At 36.0% G+C, this 19,271-nt stretch overlaps 1 protein-coding gene across 2 annotated transcripts in view; it reads right to left on the bottom strand.

Annotated features, from left to right (window-relative positions):
* The window catches only part of ARAP2 (ArfGAP with RhoGAP domain, ankyrin repeat and PH domain 2), a 186,895-nt gene that overhangs the window by 146,317 nt on the left and 21,307 nt on the right, over positions 1–19,271 (bottom strand). For both annotated transcript variants that reach the window (XM_065907507.1, XM_065907508.1), the window contains exons 3-6: positions 15,277–15,335; positions 14,139–14,215; positions 13,384–13,475; positions 11,306–11,659 (exon numbers count right to left, since the gene is read on the bottom strand). In XM_065907507.1, coding sequence (XP_065763579.1) covers positions 11,306–11,659; positions 13,384–13,475; positions 14,139–14,215; positions 15,277–15,335 — 582 coding nt within the window. The remainder of the gene's footprint in view (positions 1–11,305; positions 11,660–13,383; positions 13,476–14,138; positions 14,216–15,276; positions 15,336–19,271) is intronic.

The following is a 19,271-nucleotide window of genomic DNA, read 5'->3' on the forward strand; positions in this document are numbered from 1 at the left end:
GCGGGAGGGCAGACAGCTCAGAGCTCAGAGCTGCTACCACAGGCCGAGGTGCACCTCTCCTCTTAGGCGCTGACTGCGAAGAACGCACTTAATACTCGGCTTTCTGAGGAAGGTCTCTGAAGAAAGTCGACCGAAACCTCGGCCTCGGAGAGACTCAACTCCTGAGATGCTCCAACCATTTGACTTTCTCAACTACCAGGTGACTCCTGCTGTGTTCAGCCACTTTAACCCAATATTTTTGTTTACCTTTTTATCTTTTATCGGGGTATAGCTGATTAACAAAGTTATGGTAGTTTTGCAAAGGGACTCAGCCATATATATACATGCAACCGTTCTCCCCCAAACTCCCCTCCCATCCAGGCGCCACGTAACACTCAGCAGAGTCCCACGTGCTGTACCGAGGTCCTCGCTGGTTATCCCTTCAAATACAGCAGTGTGTACACGTGCATTTCAAACTCCCTACCTATGCCTTCCTCCCACTAGCCGTAAGTTCCCAAAACATGTATTTTTAACCTACATAAACGGCATGGTGCTATAGATCTCATTGTTTCTCACTTTTTTCACTTAGCACTATGTTTTTAAGACACTGTGAGATGTGTATCTAAAGGATTAGACATGTCTCTAGTCCTCTGCTTCTAATTGCTGCTGTACCACACAGTATAAATCTCTTATATTTTAAAGGTTAAGTCTAATAATCTATGGAAGATCAGGGAAATAAGACAAAAGCCCAGCCCACAATGAAATGGAATGAGAGTGTGGCAGCTGAAAAGTCAACTGCTCCATAGTTGAAGAGAGCCACTTTGCAATCCTACCATTACAACATTACTTCTGCTATCATTCACTCACCCAGCCAGGCATCAAATCTGTGGGGACCTATTCTGTGGACACTGTCCCCCAACCATACTGCCTCCACTCTCTAGATTCTTTTTTGCCTTGCGCCTTCCCATATGCCAAGAAAATGCTGCCTGCTCCTCACACGGCTGGCTTGTCCTTGAGATCTCAGCTCAAAAGTCACTCGCCTAAGTGGCCACCATTAAGTAACACAAATCCTTCAGGTTCCTTTGGTCTCTTGCGTCATTTCTTTACTTAATGACACAAAAGAATTTTCAATTATATATTTGCTTTGTGTCCTCCATCTCCCATACTATTCAATAGATACTGAGATTCTTGAGCACAGAAACCATGTCTTTTTAATCAATGTAAAACCAGCAACTACCAGTTTCTAGCATATAAAATATGCTCAATATCTAGTGCATATAACAAATAAATGTATTTCTTATTGTAAGATGCTTCCTCAAATTCTCATTTTATGGAAAGAGAAAATAAATTACTAACTAAACCACTTTACCCTTAATTTCCTTTTTTGTTCTTTTCAAATACTAAAGATCAGATTTTTTTTTTTAATCTCATTTGTTTAATATTTTTTTGTTTGTTTTTTTTTATTTTTCAGTGGGTTTTGTCATACATTGATATGAATCAGCCATAGAGTTACACATATTCCCCATCCCGATCCGCCCCCCCCACCTCCCTCTCCACCCGATTCCTCTGGATCTTCCCAGCCCACCAGGCCCGAGCACTTGACTCATGCATCCCACCTGGGCTGGTGGTCTGTTTCATCACAGATAATATACATGCTGTTCTTTCGAAACATCCCACCCTCACCTTCTCCCACAGAGTCCAAAAGTCTGTTCTGTACTTCTGTGTCTCTTCTTCTGTTTTGCATATAGGGTTATCGTTACCATCTTTCTAAATTCCATATATATGTGTTAGTATGCTGTAATGTTCTTTATCTTTCTGGCTTACTTCACAAGATCAGATTTTTATGACAAAAACTTTGTAATTCATCAGTATTTCCATGTAATTTAAAATACATTTCACAGTTACATCTTTTTAAAATATATTCTTTAAGATATGTGCATTTTGTATCTTCCTATTTAAAGATGCAAATTAATAAATTTGTTTCTAAAATTACACATATAATCTATTTTATTCATTAAATGTGTCAATATTAAATTAGCTATTTTCTGCATGTGAACTTCAATACTAAATTCTACCAATTGGTTAAAGATAAGAACTTGCACTTAGATACTATCTCACAATATAAGTCCCCTTTCTGCCAAATGGACACTTGGATTTGAACAGGCAAACTCTAAAATTTAATCAAAATTTCAACTGCATAAAAGGGAGAGCTTAAGATGCATGATGTTTCTAAATGTCAATACAATTTTAAATTTTAAAAAAGTTATGAATAGTTGATTTTTAAGAATTATCTTTTCTATGTAAGAATTCAGCATTTTTCTCATACATTTATAAAAGTCTACTCAATATCCAGCAACTAATTCCAGGGTAAGTATGTAAAATTAATCTATTACAGACAATTCAAGGTTGCTAAAGTACTTTAAAAGTTTTCTCTAACATAACTTATGCCTTCCCCTTAAATTTTAATTAACAATTTATTTAGTAAAAGTTGAAAAAAGACAAGATATAAAAACAATGTCACTCTAGTCTGTGTTCCTACCATCACATGACACAAATTAGATCTGAAATACTGATAAATTATTACACACTAAAACCTCAGTCAAGAGAGAACTTATTTGGCACAATAATCATCATAATAAAAATAGCAAACACTTATATAGTGCTTCGTTCTAGACACCGCAGCAAGCTATACATAAATATTAATTCATTTAATCCTCCAAACAACCATGGGAGGCAAAAATATTCCCATTTTACAGATGAAGGCACTGAGGGACTGGAAGGTTGAATAAATTGCCCAAGTCACACAATTAATAAAGATCATTTCTAAGAAGAAAATTCAGGCAGTCTGGTCCCTAAGTCTGTGCTCTTAACAACTACACAAAACAGATGCTGGTACATTTTTACAGCAAAGCATCTTGCATATTCCTTCAAGTTGTGGTTAACATTTGACCTCCACCTATTTGAGATGTGAGTTCAATTCTGCCAAGTACTTCAGAATTCCTTCAGGAAAAAAGGTTAAAAGCAGACAAGAAAAATATTAGCCTAGGTTTTATACTATTTTGTAGTTAGGATCCTAAAGGGAAACACTGCTTTGAGAAGTTTTCTTACAATAATGTATGAGGCAGGTGCAGTGATATTGATTTCTACCAGCTCTTCCCTTGAGTGCTGGTCAGGCAGCTGGTGTATCTGAAATACAGTCTCGCCACCTGGTGTTGGCCTTTATTATCTCAAAAACGGTGTATTTTAAAAGTTCTTTTTAAACAACTGTGTATATACAAACAATTAAATCTCTACAAAGTACTTACATGAAGGCACTCCTATTTAATTTCAATCGGAAGTGCCAGTAAGGTTTTTAATTTTTTAATATATCTTTTAACTCTTTAAAAATGGGATCAGTATGCTAACCAATGACATTAAAGTGGTAGAGGCTACCAAATTGTCATCTTTAAATATCACACAACTGAAAAGTAACTAAGCCAAAATTTATGACTTTTATTAATCATCACAAACATACTTCTCAATTATTTAAAAATATCTAAGATATCATAAATACGCTGTTTCAGATTCACCTGCCTTATTTACATAATGCTGAAGAATATGCATATTTTAATCTTATTTTCTGCTCTAACCCTAACTAGACTCAATATTTTTGGTACAATTTCCAAAAATTCGGATTTTTATTTAACTGATCTTTTTTAATTTAGCTAATCATTTAATCTCGTAGCTCTTAAGTTCGAAGCTTTTAAATCCTGCAGTATTAGTATAAGGTATTTTATAGATACACATCCAAGGAATTATATTTCTATAAAATATCAGCACTTTTCTATTCTAGAGTGTATTGCTAGAGTGCATTTCTTCACTTTTAAGCAAACCAAAATGATTGTTTCCAAGCTAATATGAACCAAAATGAGTTAAGGCCTAAAAAACAAAAACAAAACTTTTCTGAAATCCCAGCTTCTGTCTCTGCTTTAAATGAGGAAAAAACAAATTTTAACATAAAATCCCAAGTGCCAAAAGGAGTTTTAGAAGTCAACGATAAAGGACGAATTTCAATGTGTGACTCGCAATTTCGATAATATTTACAAAGAGTTTTGTTCTTACATGACATGGTATATGTAAAACTATGCTAAAAGACTCAGACCTCTCTATTTTATGGAGTCATACTCTGTAAAAATGAATAAATACAACAACTCAACAGCTTCTAGTTAAGATGATCACTTAAAAGTTGGCATTTATCTCTACTTCTCCTAAAATGTCAAAGGATGAAAAAAACAAATAAAAATAAATAAACACCTACAAACTAACATTGAACAGAGATGTAAAGAACAGTGTCAGGAAATCAGGAAATCACAAGAAGGGACGGAACCAACTCGGGAGGTTCCAGAGAGCTGACTGCTAAGCCTGCAACAGATCAAACTGAAGGGAAAACGAGTTTACTCACAAAATCTCAGAGTCTCAGGAGATACACACACAAGTGACTCTGGAGGTGACGATAAAGGAAGGTCAGGTGGTTGAGAATCAGAAGATTTGTGGAAATGCAATCGACCTGAAATTTTTATGTGTGGGATACAGAGGTTCTGAAAAACTCAGTCACATAGGAAAGGAGCAATAGCCTGACAATTCTAAGTTCTGTCTGATTTCAACATTCTCATTCACTTCGCTAGCTAGACTGACTGAAAGAAAATAAGTTATGCCATTTTAATAAACACTAAAACTAAAAATTTTCTCCTCAAACTACAGATAAAATTGGGAAACTTTATTGGCTTGGCACATTCTTCACAAGTGATGCGTGGTTTGAGAAATGGCCAACTAGTTTCCAGTATAAAAAAAACACTTTTTGCAGAGATTTAAGATTTGACTTCAAGTTCAAAAGGTGTGGGTTTCCCTGATAACTCAGCTGGTAAAGAATTTGCCTGCAATGCAGGAGACCCCAGTTTGATTCAGGAAGATCCACTGGAGAAGGGATAGGCTACCCATGCCAGAATTCTTGGGCTTCCCTTGTGGCTCAGCTGGTACAGAATCTAACCGCAATGCGGGAGACCTGTGTTCGATCCCTGGGTTGGGAAGATCCCCTGGAGAAGGGAAAGGCTACCCACTCCAGTATTCTGGCCTGGAGAATTCCATGGACTAGTCCATGGGGTCACAAGGAGTCAAACACAACTGAGTGACTTTCACTTTCACTCTGGTCAGAGACTTGTCAATTTTCCATTACATCCGCTTTTCACTGAGAGGCTGACTCCAGGACAGCAGTCTGGGGAGGCGGGAGGTCCTCGCCCACTATGGGGCAGGTAGAGAGCCACTCCACAGAAGCGCCTTGGAGACCTGGGCACTGTCTGGGAAGTCAGCCTGACAGAGGAACCTGTAGGATAAGCTCCAACATCCTCCAAGGCCTGGTTACCGGCTTCTGAGGGGCGCCTCAACCACTGCTTGGGATCTGCCCCCTTTTTTGAAATCTGACCTCTAGCTTTTTCTCTTTCCCTAGTTCTGTGTTCAACCTGGACATGTACTTCTCTGCCTGATTTTCCCTCCTGATTCCAGAGCCTAATTTGTTTCTTCCATAAAATAACTTCAACTAATCTATTTATCTCATAGACTTCAGGACATCCAGATATCACCTATATCTGTGCCTTGTCACTCCCTCTAGCCTGAAAAGTACTTCAGCTAAAAATGCCAGTTAAAATGGTATCCATTTTCCAAAGGTCATTGAGCTGGTATTCCTCCTCCTGAGATGATCTTTGAAGAAATGTTTTCTTAGCCCCTCTGTAACCTCATGATTCTGTACTCTGTGGACCTTTCTGTACCAACTGTTATACTTTGTTTTTTGAGTTTATCTTTCTTTGTATTTTTTTCTGCCTTAAGAGGAAGACACAAAAAAGACAAGGAACACATTTTGCTCATTGTATTCTTCCATAACTTAAGTGTATTATATTCACACATTGCTGGATTAGCCTTAAATTTTCAGCTCCTGCTACCCCAGACTCATATTTCTACACAATGCTTCTCTAGAGTTAAAAAAATTTTTTTTTTTATAGTTAAAAAATTAACAATTTTTTAAAGAAGAATTAAGCCTGATGTGCTGAAGATCATGGAGTCGCAAAGAGTCAGACACGACTTAGTGACTGAACACCAACAACAGGAAAACAAAATTCTTAAACATCTTGGCAAATAAAATGTAAATTCCTTGAGATACATTGCATTTTTTCATAAATATGCTTGGTGCATTATCCCGAATACTGAACACACAAACATCCTTAGGAGACAGCAGGTTAAGAAGTCAAAAGGGTTTTCTAATTGCAGATATTCTTAGATATTTCAGTTGTGCTTCTCCCAAAAGCACATTCAACCATGTTCTCTTTTCTTTATAGCAATTCACAGGACTCTTTCTCTGAGTTCTATACTCAGGAACTTTTATAATAAATTCTATCCAGTCTTCCATCTTTGCATCTACTCAGACTTACCAAAAAGCCTGAGCTTATGAGTTACAAATAGGAAAGAGACTTGATATTTTATCCTCAAAACCAGTAGTTTTTTTTTTTTAAACACGAGACTATTAAGTTTTTCATTTGCTTGACCTGTTTGAAACACTAATAACAAGCCCAAGTTCAACATTTTACTAAGTTTTTTTTTTTTCATTTATTTTTTAAAAACAATAATATAAATCTATATTATAATTAGTTCACTCAAAAACTTAAATAAATTTTCGTACTTTAAGCTCAGCTGGAAGTGTTTCCATATTTCTCTGGTTGCATGGTGTTACACAATTATTTTCTTACTAAATACTGGGCAGTTTTCACATACTGTGTATTGATTCAGAACTGGCATTTCCATTTCAAAGCAAACACTCGATCATGTGAAATAAATCCAGATTATGAATTTGACTACTTTGTTTAATGTCACTCATGACTGAGGACAGTTTCAAACATTACTTGGAGAAGGATAACTGAGTATGCCTATTATTTGCTTTAAACTGTGTTCTGACAACACTTGTACTTGTCTTAAGGGAGTAAACAGAATTCCAGTAAGCGCACTGAGAGTCCATAGAACAGGCAGATCTCCAATCATTACAGTGTTTGGAGTTTAGTTTTTATTACATTACTATAAATTAAAAAAAATAGATGTTTTAGGAAAACTGAAATGATGTCTAACACTAGGTTTTTTACTAATTCATTCAACATCAAACACTGAGTTATCCACCACTGCCAGGCAACCCTCCAGCTGCTGAGGATACGGCAGTAAACAGAACCCAGCAGAGATGACCGTCCCCATGGAGCACCTAAGCTTTAAATAAATCACCTCGTGTCTGAGCGATGAGAGAACCAAAGCAGTTAAAGGAGCGATGGGGTGGTGGAAGGGGGGAAGTGATAATATTAACTTTAGTGTCAGGGCCTCAATGCAAAGGAGACTTTAGAGCAAGGCCTCGAGGAAGGTAAGGTATAAGTCATGTTGCTCTCTGGCTATATGCACACAGGGCTGAAAGAAGAACGAGTGCAAAGGTCCTCAAAGAGGGATTCTGCTTCTGATTAGATCTAGACTTGATAGAGTAATAAAGCAGCTTTCCCCTTCTGTAATCTAGGTTATAATTTTCAACAGGGGGCCCAAGGGAGATGGAGGAAGCTGGTATGAGCTTTCAGCCACACCACTGAATCAGTTTTACACTCTTATGTCCCACAAGCCAAGCATGGCCCCTTAGATGTGTTTATAAATAAAGTTTCATTGAAACACAGCCTCATTCATCAGTTTACACCTTTGCTGTGGCTGTTTTCATGCTCCAGTGGCTGAGTTACTGAGCTCCCACAGACATCATATGGCTATAAAGATGAAAGTAGGTATCATCTGAGCTTTTATAGAAAAAGGTTGCTAATACTTTCTCTACAGAATTTAGAACACCATCAAAATCACTGCCACCTACACCAAAGAGATGCGTGGCCATGAGATAAAGCTCAGCAACCTCTGTGTAAGCAATGGCTAGGCATCATTTTGTCTAAGTAATGAGCATCAAACGCTCTTTCCACAGCCTACAGAGTCTAATTAGAAAAAGGAAAAATGGACATTCTACTCGTGGTCCAATAAACACAGGCTTCTTGGCCAATTACACATATTTCTCTTAAGTTTTCGTAATATAATCATAGAAAAGAGCTTTCAAATTTCTTGGTGATAGAACGGGTTCCTTTGTTTACTTTCCTAGCTGCATCCTGGTCTACTGGGAAAAGACTCTAAAGTCAGAAAACTCAATTATTTTTCCCTAAAAGGGAAAAACAAAAATCTCAAAAAATTGCAGCCTCTAACCTTAGGCTGGTTCAGAATAGAAAGGATGAAAGTCAGAGTTCTGATAAAGAGAGACATAATGTTCTAACTATCCCAGAGGTGACCAGTAATGGTGAAGCTTTCTCAGGTGCCTGGAGCATAAACATACTAACCCTGTCAAGAGCAAGGTGCCATCAGAGATCACACAGGAAACCACAGCTGCTGGGGGCTCTGTAAGACTTTGCTAAATCTTCCAGTGATGCTTAGAGAGGGCTGGGATCTCCCTAATCATTTAAGTTCTACAGAAATGAGAGATATGAGACTATTCCAGCTCACTGCTTCAATTCCACCAGGGCGTATATTTGAGTAATGACTCATACCTTTGCAATCTGACTATGCATTTACCAATAATATCAATGATTGATGAAAACAGGCACATTTGACTATTTTGTCACCCTAGCGGAACCAGAAAGGAGACAAAAATACCTGATACTAAGAAGTACTCTGCTTCAGTTTGGTCTATATCCGTTTTGCTGAAATATTAACTATATCACTGCTAACCACAAAAGACCTCACCATTTTTTTTTCTTTCTTAAGAAATATTATTCCTTCTCCCATTAGTCAACTAATTCTTCTGGTAATTTTTTTGCTAATAAAATTTATTTTAGGTGAAAACAATGCTTTCTAGAAATGATGCATCTTTTCAAGGGAAGAGTAGAGAAAACCAGCACAACGTAAGGACCCATACGACATCGACTTAAACACGATAGATTTCAGTTCAGTCCAGTCACTCAGTCGTGTCCGACTCTTTGTGACCCCATGAACCGTAGCACAACAAGCCTCCCTGTCCATCACCAACTCCCAGAGTTTACTCAAACTCATGTCCATTGAGTCGGTGATGCCATCCAACCATCTCATCCGTCGTCCCCTTCTCCTCCTGCTCTCAATCTTTCGCAGCATCAGGGTCTTTTCCAATGAGTCAACTCTTCACATCAGGTGGCCAAAGTAGTGGAGTTTCAGCTTTAACATCACTCCTTCCAATGAACACCCAGGACTGATCTCCTTTAGGATGGACTGGTTGGATCTCCTTGCAGTCCAAGGGACTCTCAAGAGTCTTCTCTTGAGTTCAAAAGCATCAATTCTTCAGTGCTCAGCTTTCTTCACAGTCCAACTCTCACATCCATATGTGACCACTGGAAAAACCATAGCCTTGACCAGACGGACCTTTGTTGGCAAAGTCATGTCTCTGCTTTTTAATATGCTATCTAGGTTGGTCATAACTTTCCTTCCAAGGAGTAAGCGTCTTTTAATTTCATGGCTGCAATCACCATCTGCAGTGATTTTGGAGCCCCCAAAAATAAAGTCTGCCACTGTTTCCACTGTCTCCCCATCTACTTCCCATGAGGTGATGGGACTAGATGCCATGATCTTAGTTTTCTGAATGCTGAGCTTTAAGCCAACTTTTTCACTCTCCTCTTTCACTTTCATCAAGAGGCTCTTTAGTTCTTCTTCACTTTCTGCCATAAGGGTGGTGTCATCTGTATATCTGAGATTATTGATATTTCTCCCGGCAATCTTGATTCAGCTTGTGCTTCCTCCAGCCCAGCGTTTCTCATGATGTACTCTGCATATAAGTTAAATAAGCAGGGTGACAATATACAGCCTTGACACTCCTTTTCCTATTTGGAGCCAGTCTGTTGTTCCATGTCCAGTTCTAACTGTTGCTTCCTGACCTGCATATAGGTTTCTCAAGAGGCAGGTCAGGTGGTCTGGTATGCCCACCTCTTTCAGAATTTTCCACAGTTTGTTGTGATCCACACAGTCAAAGGCTTTGGCATGGTCAATAAAGCAAAAATAGATGTTTTTCTGGAACTCTCTTGCTTTTTCAATGATCCAGCAGATGTTGGCAATGTGATCTCTGGTTCCCCTGCTTTTTCTAAAATCAGCTTGAATATCTGGAAGTTCACGGTTCACGTATTACTGAAGCCTGGCTTGGAGAATTTTGAGCATTACTTTACTAGCATGTGAGATGAGTACAATTGTGTGGTAGTTTGAGAATTTTTTGGCATTGCCTTTCTTTGGGATAGGAATGAAAACTGACCTTTTCCAGTCCTGTGGCCACTGCTGAGTTTTCCAAATTTGCTGACATATTGAGTGCAGCACTTTCACAACATCATCTTTCAGGATTTGAAATAGCTCAACTGGAATTCCGTCACCTCCACTAGCTTTGTTCGTAGTGATGCTTTCTAAGGCCCACTTGACTTCACATTCCAGGATGTCTGGCTCTAGGTGAGTGACCACACCATCGTGATTATCTGAGTTGTGAAGATCTTTTTTGTACAGTTCTTCTGTGTATTTTTGCCACCTCTTCTTAATCACAAAATAATTTAATAATTCATGAGAAATATTTCCAAAAAATATTTTAAAAGGACACTCACAATTCAGAAAACAATTCTAATTAAACATAATCCCTCCCCAAAAATTTCTCAGTACTGTAAAATGCTTAAGGACAGAAGTTTCTTTGTCAATATCTGAAATGATAAATCTGTTTTAAAAGTATAATATTCAAGGGACTCTGACCTTTTGTGCAACATTCAAAACTCAAAACAATATATCTATAACAGTGAAGCCTAAAATCTAACAATGACCTACTTCTCCCTAAATACAATAAGCCTTGTATTCCCGAACAGAACACTGTTATAATATGAGCGAAAGCCAAACAGTGTGGGCCGAGTAATACTAACTCAATCTGTGTTGTTTTTCTTTGCTACAAATTGAGACGCAGGATAGCGCATTTTGGTGCAAAGTTAGAAACTAACATTAAGGATCTAGATGTTTAATCATCTAGTTTTAATTTGCCTTCAGAACCTTTTAGCCCAGAATTCCATACAGTGCACATGCCCTTCATATATCTAAAAAAACAGCATTTGCAAAAATGCTATCAAAAGTCTCTCAAAACTGTCTCTGTATGCATACGGGTGGGGTGGGGAGGAGCTACAGCAACCTAGCAGCTTTAGAAATGGATACACTTGAATTTTTTTCTTAAATAAGCCACTTAAGGAAAAAAAGAAAGAACACATACCCTTGGGGACAGAGTTTGTCAAGCCATCCGGATTTAACCTTCCTTGTAGATGATCCATAAAAACAGGCATAGGGAGATATTACATTTGAGGAAATAACTGGTGAGTCAGCATTTCCACTTGTTGAGCTTAGTGGATAACTGTGCCTATTAACAGGGTCCAAATTCACTGCCTTTTGGGTCCTTGATTTAGATGGCTTTGAATTTTTTCTTCTTAAACTCTGAAAGCATTCTTCTACTGTTGAATACTCTGATTCTGAAGCAGAGTCTATAGGAAGATTGCTTTTATCCTCTCGAGGTATCCAAACATCTTCTACTTTGTCTTCACTTATATTTTCCGTCCTGTTATCATATATGCTAAATGAAAAAAGAATGGTGTTAATACTTCCTAGTACTATATGGGACTTAAGCCATCAATGACTTTTTCTATTTATAAACAACCAACTACAGAAATTTAAGGCCAAGAAAATCTGAGTTCTATTAATGCATCTGGATGATTTTTAAAACTCTTTGAGAAGAATAGAACTCTCTCATTATCTTAAGACATGTTTGAATATATTCATACACTACAAGTAGTGTCTTTTTTCTCTTATGTATCATTTAATCCGATCTGTTTATTTTGGGGTTGAGAGTAAGTACTAAGGATGGAGACTGCCATGTTCTCTGCATCACAACTTAAACATCTTCCCCAGCACCAGTATGTGGTCAGCCACGTAACAGGCAAGATCGTGAACCACAGCATCGTGGAGAGAGGCTCTGGAGATATTATTTCCACTTGTCGTCCTTTCTCTGCCTCTCCACAAAAGGACTCCGAAGACCCCCTGCTCCATCATCATGTGATAAAACAAAGTGAAATCTTTAGTATTATTTTGCAAGATTAAGGAAAAAAACTAGATGAGGAAAAACTAGACTTAGAAAGCAGCTAATAAAAAATAAGAAAGGTTGAGGATATCAGAAGGTAAAAGCTGTGTAATGTGTAATATTTACAGGAATATCACAATTGCTGATTATTTTCCTCTAGATTTAAGGAATGATAAAACAGACATGCTCAGCCATGTATGTATAACAAAACTCAGTACAAAGAAGTTTTTGCTCATCAATGAAGCAGATAGACTGAGGGGTCAAATCACATCCTTCTGGACGTGGAGGTCTAAAACCCACTTCTTCCTCCTGTGCATGCTTGAGGGCTCGGCCACCTCAATCATGTCCAGCTCTTTGTGACCCTATGGACTGTAGTCGACCAGGTTCCTCTGTCCATGGGAGAATCCATGGGGTTCTCCAGGCAAGGATACTGGAGTGGGCTGCCATGCCCTCCTCCAGGGGATCTTCCCAACCCAAGGATTGAAGCTGCATCTCCTGTGTCTCCTGCCTTGGCAGGTGGATTTCTTAATGCTGAGCCACCACTGCTTCCTTCAAGAAGGATTAACTTGGCTCCTTCCACATTCTGCATTGTAATAGGTTCAAATTCTTAATGAAGATACTCAATTATTTATTCCAATTTAAGGAAACCCTCAACAGTGTCAGCATTTGAGAATAAACGATAAACTGGAAGACAAATGTCAGGTAATGATGCACTATATCAAGTGCTAATAAAACTGAGAGGAAAAATAAAATTTAAGTTGGTGCCTTACATACTCTGCTTAACCTCATGTTGATCCAAATAACTGGATAATGATATAGATAAATGGATAATTTTCAAGCTGTTTATCACTGCTCAGCTTCTACATTACATCTGTAAAAATTCTGTACCTCACATAGTGACATTTTTTGGCATTGCCCCCCTTTCTTCTTCACATTGAGATAACTTCCTGTCTTTAAAGTGCAAACATAGTTACCACATATTTGCCACTTTGAAAAGGGGAGAATGGTTTCAATTATGAAAGACAAAAATAATGTGCTACAGATTATAGAATCAATTTACAGACTCTAAATTATTTAAATGAGTGCTGTTATCAAAAGAAAGGATTTGAACTTTCCAACATATATCTTCTTAGAAATATAATATGAACAAGAGTTGAACAATGAATCGTGTATAATATTCTATTCAAAAGAATTAACCATTATCAATCATGCCCTCATACCTTGATTTGACAAAAAATGAGTTTCTTTCAGTAGTTGTTTCCCCTTTGAGTGTTTCTTCCTGGGTCCAAAATTCATTCTTTATAGATCTCTTCTATAAAAAAGAATATATATATATATTTTTTCAGGGTCACAATACTCTACAGAGATCCACAGCATGTGGGTTTAGTTTTATTAAACAAATGTCTACTGTTTAGCTCAATTTTCAACAAAAACAACTTAATTAGCAAGACAAAATAAACATAGTCTTTTGATGCCTTTTCAGTATTTTATTTAAATCATTAGTACATATTTTCAACTAAGAACATAAGATACTAAAAACTGATTTACTTTCCCACTTATTTTTTGTCTTCCAACTTAATATTGACCAAGAAATAAAATACCAAAAGAGCAAAAGTTCTGGAGAAGAAATAGAGGTCAGTCTATATTTGGGTATAAGGAAACGTAAAATCGAGGGCTTTTGTCAGTCTGCTTTTCTTTTGAATGGGGGGTTTTCTTTTTTTCTTTTTTAAGTAGCTTGTGGTAAATTTTGAGAACTCATTGATCTGTATCCCTAAAAACAAACTAAAATGTGTTTTTGTGATATATATTTTAAGATATCAATTTACCATGATTCTACTGAACAGAATTTTACTGACTAGAAATTTTTCTTTCATATAACACATTCTTCAAACAGCTTAAAGGAAAATGAAGAGGCATGTAAAGGCAGAAAAGCAAAGAACTGAATATGGAAAAAATTAAAATGTATGGGACTAACCTTGGAATTTTCTAGTCTCTGGAAAAGAAAGGTCTCTCCATAAGGTAAAATGGAAGATGAATTCTCCTCATTTGTATCTTTTGGGGGAATGACAGAATGAGATGGAAAGATGAGAATAATGTGAATTTTTTTTTTTTTTACAAAAGCATGTATTTAATTATTTCATAACAATATCACAATTTCAGCTTTTTTTCTGAATCCAAATTATGCTCATAATTCTTATCTTCAAACCAACTCTAACTGTGGTTTTCTTTCTGTATACAGCCCTCACTTCACAACTAAGACATATCACAAGTCTGATGTGTCATATTTGTCCTTGCTAACCTCTAAGATCCACATTAATATAATAAACACATTTCCCCATACAATGGAAATTGTCACAGTATATTTATAATGCTAATTCCTAAATAATGGCAGAAAATTAATGTTAACTCTACTGTAATTTTCAACAAATGATCATTAAAAGTTCACTGACAGCTAGCTGTTAATAGCATTCAAAATGCCAGAATCCACTTAATATAATCCCTCTAACACCATAACTGCTAGCATACCTGGAAATAAATTATTTCAAGAGAATTTCCACTATCCCTGAATTACACAGATCTACAATAAAGAATTCTTAACATTTGCATTTTCTGCTGTTGCAAACTCTTTTAAAGGCTCACTAGCCAGGTGCTTGCTAACTTAGCACTGAGAAGAATGTTCGTTAATTTGCATAAGCAGAATTTTCAAAAAGAAGAAAGAAAAGCCTCTGTCAGTGAGCGGTTGACCAGAGCTATGAATGTCACCCTTCCCGGTTACCATGGCAAAATTACTTTCCATAAATATACACCCTGTAGTTCAGACTCAGAAACCACATAACTTAGTTAAATGTCTTCAACTGTGGTTAATGATAAACGAAGACTTTAGAAAAAAATCTTACACTAACATGTGCAAATTTCCAGGAGTCTGCGTGTATATTACTGTTTTTCATTCATTCACTTTTACCAGTGTCTGGAGTGCTATGAACCCTGGTAGACGGTTATTCCCACGACTCCCTATTCCACAGGTGGGCTGCCTTCTTGATCATGATTTCAACACATGCAAGGCTATCAAATGAGTACTAACTAATTTACAGACTTTAAAATAGGAGACTCACTTTGCTGTGTCACAGATTTTCCAGTTGAGGTAGCAACATTTCTTCTCTCACGGAAATAGCTTAAAGCAAAGGGAAAAATAGAGCCATTAAAACACATATGTAAACCAGATGCTACTATCTTGAGTAAAGGATTAATTGTAGGCACATATATTCTCTTTGGTAGAAAAACCAATATTCAAAAATAAGTGTGATTTTAATAAAATACAATAGCCAGATTCCATAAATGTGCTTTTCTAAATAGCCTTAAAGAAAGTGATTTTAATGGATTTTACAAGTATTTGCTTCTTACTTTTTATAATTCACAAAAGCAAGTGAACATATTTGCTCAAGTATTTATGACATTTTTGTCTTAGCTTCACAATACTGAATCAAAAATCTGTCTATTTCCAAGAGTATAAGTGAAAATATGTAAGACCTTTTCTCAAAGATCTTACAGCCTTGGAAAAGAGATACTACAGGTAATTAATGAGAATAAAATATAACAGCAATGACAGAGGAAAACACTGTGGAAATAGGATAATACCTGCTACTATATGAAAGAGTTCTATTTTCCCAGTTAAATATAAGAATCAGGACAGCATCCTCAACTTCTCTTAAATATATATATGCCCAAATAACTACAAGATATATATATATATATATGTATATATATATATGTATATATATATATATATATATATATATATATATATATATATGTGCACACACACACAGTAATGAAATAGACTATAGACAAAAATTTAAAAATCACTGTAACCAAAAGATGGTTCTTTGAAAAGGCCAGTAAAATTGATAAACCTCAGGGAAGGAAAAGATGAGCGGCATACAGGGGAGACAAGTTATCAGTATCAGGAGTGAAAGAGAACACATCATTACAAGTTCTACAAACATAAGAGGGATAATTACAGATTATTAAGAAAAACTTTATCAATAAATTCAATAACTTAGATGACATGAAAAAATTCTTAGAGACACAAATGATCAAATATGACACAAGAATAAAAATTCTTAATATCCCTGGATCTATTAGGAAAACTGAATTTAACAATTAATCACCTACCCACAAAAAGCTCCAGGCCCAAATATTTCACTGGTAAGTTTCAACAAACATTTACGGAAGGAATAACACAAAGTCTACATAAACATTTTCAGAAAAGAGAGAAGGAAGAATGACTTCCTAATTCATTCTGTAAGGTCAGTATTACTGATACACAACCAGTCAAAAAAAAAAAAAAAACAACAGATAAATGTTAGACAAATATTCTTCATGAACTTAGCATGCAAAAAAATCATTAACTATTAGCAAATCGAATCCAACAATACATAGAAAGGATAATATATTATGACCAGGTGAAACTTATCCCAAGAAAGCAAAACTGATTTAACAGGGAAAAATGAATATAATTCACCAAATTAAGAAGAGAAAAGAGAAAAAGCACATTCTCATTGCAATAGATTCAGAAAAACCAACTGCCAAATTCAATACCCATCCATCACTAAAACTCTCAGCAAACTAGGAATTGGAAAGAAGAAAGAAAACTTCCTCAACCTAATAAAGGGCATTTATTAAAATAATAATAATTGTAGTCAGTGATTAAAGACTGAACATTTCCCTAAGACTAGAAGTAACATAAGGACGTGGGCACTCACTAGTTATGTTCACATTAATTAATACTACACATAATATGAATAAACCTCAGAATCATCATGCTGAGTGAAAGAAGGCTAGCAATTCAAAACCACTCCCTTGGCCTAAAATGGGTAATGACTTCAAAAGCCACCACATAAAAGAAGACAGAAACTGGCCAGTTGCCAATAAATGCATTAAAAGATCCTCAACTTCACTGGTCACCAGAAAAATACAAATTAAAATCACAATGAAATATCACTACCCACCCACCCATATAGCTAAAATTTTTTAACAAAATGCTGTTGAGGGTATGAGACAAAAGGAATACACATACACTGCTGGTGTTAAAGGAAGTGAGCATTATAACCATTCAATGGTGAAAACCACTTTGTATTACCTTCCAGAATGGAACATAAGCAATATCCTATGACAGCAACTCTACTCTTAGGTATATATTCAATAGATATGCATGTTGGATGTGCCCCAAGAGAAACCACCCAAGCATATGTCAACATGCAAAAGTTAAAAGAAGTTGTGGAAGAATCACACAAAAGAACAACATTCAACAGCCACAACAACAAACTGACATACCACCACGTGGATGCATCTCAAAAACATCAGGTTGAATAAAAGTTATCAAACACAACGTTACTTGTTGTATGAAACCCTAGAACAGGAAAAACTAATTTACAGTGAAATCAGTGGTTGCCCAATGCAGGTGATAGGATAATTTACTACCTATGTACACAGGTGACTTTTGAGGAGTGATAGAAATGTTCTTTATTCTTATTGTGGTAGTGCTCACATAGGTATTCATACTTGTCAAAATTCATCAACATATATATTTAGCATTTATTGTGTAAGTTAGTTATAAACTTACACATATACTATAATGTTTATATGTAAAATATTAGACTATATTGAGCATATGCAATATAATAGAAGAATGGATATCACGGTATAACCATACAATGAACTATTATACAGCAAAGAAAATAGTCTGCAACTGTATGTATGTATGTATCAACTTTATGTTGATACAACATAGAGAAGTTTCAGAGTGAAGCAAAATGAGCTTAGTAAGAATAGTTACTATATGATTGCATTTTTAAGTCAACAAGACAGTCAACACTGTAGAATATTGTTTGGAATATACTTAAGAGGTACAATATTTTTTTAAAGTATGAGTGTAATAACCATTATTTAAAGTCAGGATAGAAGCTGTCTGTGACAAGAGAGGGCATATATCAAAGTGTTCCAAAATAATTCATCCTTTATTTGTTCATGATCTCCACATTCTTGACACTGTGATAAGGCTATAATCATTTCCTCAAATTTGTATGTCACTGACACAAATATATATTAATAATTTGAGCCCCTGAGTAGAGCAGCAGTCAAATTTCCTACATCTTTGATAACCTCTGGTAATAATAAACACTGCTGATTTTTTTTTTTTAAACACTGCTAATTCTTATTGAGCACTTACTATATATCAGACACAGGTCTCAAAATTTTATAAATACACACACTCACAATGTGTATGTGTGTGCATTTAGCCACAAACACCCAAAGAAGTAAGAGCTACCATTATCTGAACTTTTTAAGAAGAAAATTGGCAAAGCAGTTACTTTCCAAAAGTCACACAGCTCTCAAGTAGCTAACCTGGGATTCAAACTCAGGCAGCGTAGCTCCATGAGACCTATTCAAAATCATCACGCTTAATAAAAAACTTAACTTTAACTTACTGGGGGGAAAAATGCAAATTAATTTAAAAAAAAAAAAGATTTTGAACTCTTTTAAGTACATCCATTAGTGGTATTTTAAAGCATATTTTGTTGGCTTAATTTTTATAAAGAAAAAAGTATGCAAAGATTTGTATTGATTTTGCAATTCAATATCCATCTGCAAGCAACTACCAAATCTAAGTAGTTCATTTGATCTACTGAAGATGAAAATTAGCTCAACACAGAAAACAAGCTGTTTTTAAAACTGGTGATTATCCATTTATATTCTCATTTATCTATAAATAAATTATCTCAAGCTATTTTATATTCTAATATCTATTATGCCCAAAGCATTTTGTTAGGGGTTTATGTGTCTACATCTCATATTTCATCCCCTTAATAGACTGATGAGGTAGAACTTGGTGTCCTAATCCTACCAATAAGGAAAGGGGATTCTCTGGCCCAAGCGGCATCGCCAATAGAAGGCAAAAGCAGCATTCAAGGTGAATTCCATCCTGAGTGCAGAGCCCATGCTCTTTCCTTTCTGCTCTACTATTCTTCCATCGATTTTCCTAGAAACTGCAGATTTCTATTAAATTTGAAATATAAAGCATGGGTGATTTGCAAAAATTAAAAACCCA

Source organism: Muntiacus reevesi, chromosome 16 (genome assembly GCF_963930625.1).
Source record: "Muntiacus reevesi chromosome 16, mMunRee1.1, whole genome shotgun sequence".
In the NCBI taxonomy this organism is placed as follows: Eukaryota; Metazoa; Chordata; class Mammalia; order Artiodactyla; family Cervidae; genus Muntiacus; species Muntiacus reevesi.